Source organism: Pholcus phalangioides, unplaced genomic scaffold (genome assembly GCF_987345545.1).
Source record: "Pholcus phalangioides strain wild (caught in Gottingen) unplaced genomic scaffold, Ppha-v1.0 ptg000039l_1, whole genome shotgun sequence".
NCBI classification, from domain to species: domain Eukaryota; kingdom Metazoa; phylum Arthropoda; class Arachnida; order Araneae; family Pholcidae; genus Pholcus; species Pholcus phalangioides.
This window is the reverse complement of record NW_028301625.1, coordinates 18722045-18728044: the sequence shown is the minus strand read 5'-3', so window position 1 is coordinate 18728044 and position 6000 is coordinate 18722045. Positions and strand designations below refer to the sequence as shown.

The window sequence follows — 6000 nt, the reverse complement described above, 5'->3', positions numbered from 1 at the left end:
ATGTTTTGGCGGTCTTTTCTTAGGGTTGTTTAAATTTTTTTTCTCAGTAGGAGTGAGAGGTGTTCGTTCCTTCGTTTGTGTTTCATTTTATTTTCGTTTCGTTCTCATTTTTTTAAATGTGTTTCTTTGGGTATCAAGAAGTGACTAGTGGATTTTTTGAGAAGAAACATTTTGTATATCTTGTTTATCACACTAAAAATGCCTAGCTGGAGTGTAACGTCTTGTTTTAGGCCGTTCCGGAACGGTAAGTGTATATTTTGTACCGCGTTTTTTTCAGGTAAAAATGTTCATATTAAAATCTACTTTACTAGAGTATATTCAGTTTATTAACATTGGCCGTTAAGAGGTTAATGTCGCTGCATGTTGGAAGGGAAATCTTCCTATTTAACTTCTTAATTCTTGTGAGTATATGTTACTGTAAAAGCAGGGCTCTGTCCATCCATATTTTAAGTCCATTTTGTGGACCCTTCACAAAATTCCTGAAAAACGAACCCTTCACAAAAGAAAAATTTATGAAACCATAAATTTGAAATTTAATTTATTTTGTGATAGATTAAATAGATTACTTCGCTTCACACAAAACTACTTATTTTTCATAAAATTAATGATCCTTTTCATAAAAATAAGTAAAATTTTCACAAAAACAGGATCCTACGAAAAAAAAAATCTTGACAAACTGGGGTGAAAGTCTAAAGACTGCTAAAACCCATGACCATATAACAGCCCTGTAACATACTACAATAAAACCTTGTTAAGTCATCCTAATAAGTCGGCACTCTGGTTAAGTCATAGTTTTTCTTTGGTCCCATCCAGCTTTCATAGGCTGATATAAACGTATCGGTTACATTTGAGCAAATCTAACTAGTAGGCTTAATGGTGTTTTTTTTCAAGTTTTTACAAAAAAAAAAAAACCTTTTCTAAAACTTCTAGTTTAATCCCGGCCATAGACATAAAACCTCATTTACTTATTGGTAATTTCAATTAACTTGTCACTATGAGAAAGCTTGAGGGAGAGCAATATATTTTTATGGATTCCTTTAAAAGAAGAGTTCGATAACAGCATTGCTGTATGTTCAGAAGTGACCATAAAAGCCTTATATAACAAACAAGTGACGAAAGTGACAGCTCAAGTGACAAAAGTTATGCTGAGGAAATTAATTTGCTGATTAAAAAACAAATTCTTGTAACACTAGGGACTGTTCGAGCTTGAACCATGGGTGGAGATAGGGGGGGGGCGTATCAAAGGTGGAGTCGACTGATCTAATGTATATATGAATTGCCATTATCATGCCCCCCAGACTTCCAAGTCTATTGCCACCTATGACTGGAACTGATTTCTGCATGCGCCCCATATTTGGGTGTTCAAATTTAAACATAATATCTTTGTTTCCTCAGTTGAGACCTTCTAATGTCTGCATTTTCCTGCCCAGGGCCCCTCCTAGCAAAAGTGAAATTAAAAATTACTGGCATAAATCATAAGTACCAGTGTATTGTTATGTAATAAGTTAAATACTAAAAGCTCAAAAAGTTGAAAATTACATTTTTTTGTAATCTATAAATTTTGTTAATAATGTGATTTTAATTTTTATTTTAATTAAATGTTATATATATTTATACGATTTTCACAATATTGCTCATTGAAACTGGCGGCACTTATGATGGCTTATAAAAAGATAGGATGGCTTCTATAAAATTATGATGGCTTAAGCCATCATAATTTTTTGATAACGTGAGTGATGACTTATCGAGGTTTTACTTATATATTATATAACCCTTGGTGAAAACTATGTTTTATCAGTAGGCTAACACATAAGTTTTGCAGAGGCGAGTTTACAAAAGTCTGAAATACGCTTGTAAATGTTTTCATTTTTAACTTTTACCAAGTTGAAGCCCATTTTTAATAAATCAATTAACCATCATGAACTTTTATAATCTCATGCTGCTTATTAATTTATCAATAATTGTAATAATTGAATTATTTCCTGATGCTAATTAAGTAATCATTAATCATCTAATTAACTCCAGCAGTAAAAGTCTGTTTTAATGAATCAATTAACCATGAACTAATTCATTTCTGATTCTTATTAATTAATAATTATACTTATTTGACTTCATTAAAAATGGCTCATACTGTTCAGAGTCAATCAACTGGAACTACTAATCAATTAATAATATAATGATAATTATTACTTACTTAGCATCAGGAACTAATAATTGTTCATGGTGGCTAATTTATTCATTTGTAGAAACAATAATTACAATAGCTGTAACAATAATACAACAATAAAATTGTAACGACTATAATTATAGACTAATTAATAAGTGGCATGAAGTTCATGATGCTAATTGATTCATTAAAAATGGGTTTTAACTTGGTAAAAGTCTGAAATGAAAATGTTTACAAGCATATTTCTGGCTTTTACCAACTCTTCTTGGTAAATTCTAGGTCTCTTCAGACTTCTACAGTGACATATGTGCTCATTCACACAAAGGATAGTTTTTTCAACATATTAAAAATGGAGTAAAATTTGCTTCAACTCACATTAATTTTTTTTACAGTATCTTGCTTATAGAGGTTTTTAAATTGAAATAATTTTGTTATAGCATTAAACTAAGAAATATAGGCCTATAGGGCTATGTATATTTCTATAACTTTTTTTGTATTTTTCTTTAAAAACCATTTTCGCCACATGGAAATGTAGTAATTTTAGTAGGCTATATAGTTGCTGCTGTGAATAAATTGGCAAGTTTTTTGTGCATGATTATTATTTTTCCCCTGTAATATATAGTAAGTCCTCGATATAACTCTACCCCTGGAAATGAATAGGCCTACAAATTACTATGCAAGCAGCGTGACTTGATGATGAGTAAGCCCAATTTTGCTAATTATGCTTGCAGGACCTTTAAAATCCATTTTTACCAACCATTATTGAATTTGTATTGCTTGTGAAAAAATATTTTATTTAAGATGTTAAAAAAAATGTTCAAACACAAAACCAATTTAATGTGCAGCAATATTGCAATTCAGCTTGAGAAACATTCAACAAGATTGCAGAAACTAGACTTCTGCTTTATGACAAGCCGCCTTTAAATATTGCTCAATCTGGTAATTTTTCCCGAATTTATAAAAAACCTTTGCAGAGTAGTTTCTCCAAATATTTTTTAGAAGAAACTAAACAGCAGTTTTTTAGTACAAATAGCAGTTTCTTTCAACATCTGAAACTGCATCTCATAAAATTCACTGTGATTATAGAACATTCTAAAGTACAGCTATAATACATGGGTTATATAACAGTTATACATAAAGTAGACATGATTTTCATTTGAATTTGGTGAGAACAGAAGTTTAATTAAATAGGTAAACTGAATTACTTTTTTGTTTATATTTCTTAACTTAATAAGATAAGAAACAATAACACTGAGAGAAAAGTAAGATATGAAATAATGGGAAAATTATAAGCTCGTGTTTTTAAATTTTAAGGTCATATTTTAATGTTTTTTAGTTTATAAATGCTTGCATATTTTTAAAAGTTATAGGTCATAAAAATCAGCCCTAGTTATGAATAATATGATGCAAGTTGAAATTATTTAAACCATTCACTCAACCGAGGCACCTGGAGTATTCCAGGGGACCACGAAGAAATTTGTAAAAGAGTGACCAAAAATATTTAATTAAGAAAAGATATGTAGAATAATTTTTTCCCTATTCAAGTAAACATCAACATGAAGGGGAAAAAAAGAAGTGTTGTATATGTAATCTTGATAGTTTTATGACTTGGGCTGACAGTAGGCCATGACCCAAACTATAGAAGAGGCTTCAGCAAAATGTAGCCTAACTGTAAAGGCAGGACATTTTGTCTCAAGACTTTGCATACAAAGAGGTTGCTATTAAAAAGGTAGACAAAGATTTGTTGGGAATATGAAACATCGTTTTTAAGCAATTAGACAGCCTGCCATCTAGCATAGCACAAAGCTATCCTCTTCCAGATACTGAGTTGTCTGTTGGAGGTCAGAATATCTAATGAAAAATGATTGCTGTGGTGTATTTTTTTATGACTTTTGATTGGAGTGCCAATCTATTTCCCCCGCTGAAAAAAAATAGTGTTGTGCTATTACTGCTGGAAAAATAAAAGAAGGGAGGGTGAGACACCACCAGTTTTTTAGGGATATTTGTTAATCTTTCCCCCAACCACGTGCTGAGGCCAGCCAATATGGTCCTTAACTCTTTCAGCTGTAATCCTGAGATATCTCTTCGTCAAACTTGATCTGCTTTATTTCTATTACCCCGAGATATTTCGTCTTCTAAGAACGCAATGAAGCTGTTTTTACAATAAAAACATGTTTTCCATCCACTCCCCCCCCCCCAACCAATCAACTGCCATTGGGTAGTGTCAGCTCTTGTTCAAGTTTAGATAAGGAGGAGTAGTGAGAAAAATAGAGAAAGATATACTCTAGATATATACGCTCAGTAAAATGATACAATTTTTCCTCCCCAAATAGTATTGAATAGTAAATGAAATATTTTAATATTAAAAGTATTAGGGATGAATCGTGACCGAAGAGTCAAACGTGTCATAAATGTGAAATTCATGTAACTGAGAGACTTATATGGGGTCCCACTGAGGTCCGGATTGCGCACAAGTAGAATTTGGATTCATTTACACACAACCGAGCCCCTCTTGGTCTTTCTTTTTTCTCCTACCTTTTCTTTTATTTCTTTCCTAAATTTATAAACCTATAAGCCACTTGGACGTAGCTTGTCCTCCAATGAGTCATCAGATTTACATGAATGTAAATATCACCGTATCGAAATTAAAGTCAACAAACCGATAATTTTCTTATTTCAAATCTGATTACTTATCATTTCTGATGGGTTTGAAATTCTAATAATGAATCACATATGTTCACAAATTATTTAACTTCATTTTTTTCCCAAATGAACAGTTTTGTCACTGCGTACATGATTTCACTGGAATGAATGGTTCAAACAAATGTTTTAAAATTTCTTACTCTTAATTTTTAATTCAGAGTAGGGGCTAGTGAACTATATCATGCAACATGAACCTACATCCTTGATATACCATATGTATTATAATTGAAAATGATGTGAAAGGAAAAACTTTTAACTTTCAATTATGTGGCTACTTCATTACTACTTTTATTTGTATGAAGAGAATTAAAGTAATAAAACTGCTTGCTACCGCTTTTTGTGATTTTTATCATTGTAAGAATTCATATTGTGAAAGCTGCAACTGATGATTCGGAATAAAATTATGAACATTTACCCAAGAAAAACTAATTTGTAAATAATACAAATTTCATCCAGTACAGCAACACTTGATAACATCGTGCCATCTTCAAGCGCAAAGTTTATATTGATTAAAAATTATCTATTATATTTTATATACTGTATTGTATTATGCCCCAAAGCAGAATATTTAGCACTGTTTTGCGACGAGCCCTCACCTAACTCGAAATGTTCTGAGGTAAAAATCCCCATTCATGTAATAGTGTTTTTTGCACTTTTTCTTAAAATTCTTCCAAATTGTTCTGCAGAAGCGACAATTGTTCTGCGACGTACGTCGCCGATTTTCGCACATTCTGCTTTGGGGGTATTATGTTTATTTTGCTTTTTTTCATTATTTTCATGAATTAAAAATTAAATTCTCACAGTTTTTCAAATACTTGTTTGAAATATAACCATCTTGTAACGGGAAAAATGGGGGAAGGGGGGTGGGTAGGAAATTAATAGTGTTCACAAGGGGGGTTGGCAATAATGAGAAATGGTTGAAAGTGGGCCATGGGAGAAAAAAGGTCGAGATCTACTGATTTAAAGTATGTACATAACGTTTCAAATACAGTATTTCCAAGATCATCTGTCTGTATTACACAGGTGCGAGTTAAAAAATATTCAATGATATGAAAGACTGAAGTCTCTTCCTATTTTTCTCATACACATTACATATGTGATGAGGATAAAATCTATCAGTAATTATTAGG

At 31.7% G+C, this 6000-nt stretch overlaps 1 protein-coding gene across 2 annotated transcripts in view; it reads left to right on the top strand.

Moving 5' to 3' along the window:
* The window catches only part of Grip (Glutamate receptor interacting protein), a 109667-nt gene continuing 103667 nt past the window's right edge, over window positions 1-6000 (top strand). Inside the window, exon 1 of one of the 2 annotated variants that reach the window (XM_089253524.1) lies at window positions 1-244. In XM_089253524.1, the coding sequence (XP_089109650.1) occupies window positions 199-244 (46 nt within the window). In that variant the 5' untranslated portion in view covers window positions 1-198. Of the gene's footprint in view, window positions 245-2830; window positions 2868-6000 lie in introns of those variants that run through there. The other variant, XM_089253526.1, reaches the window with a different exon arrangement.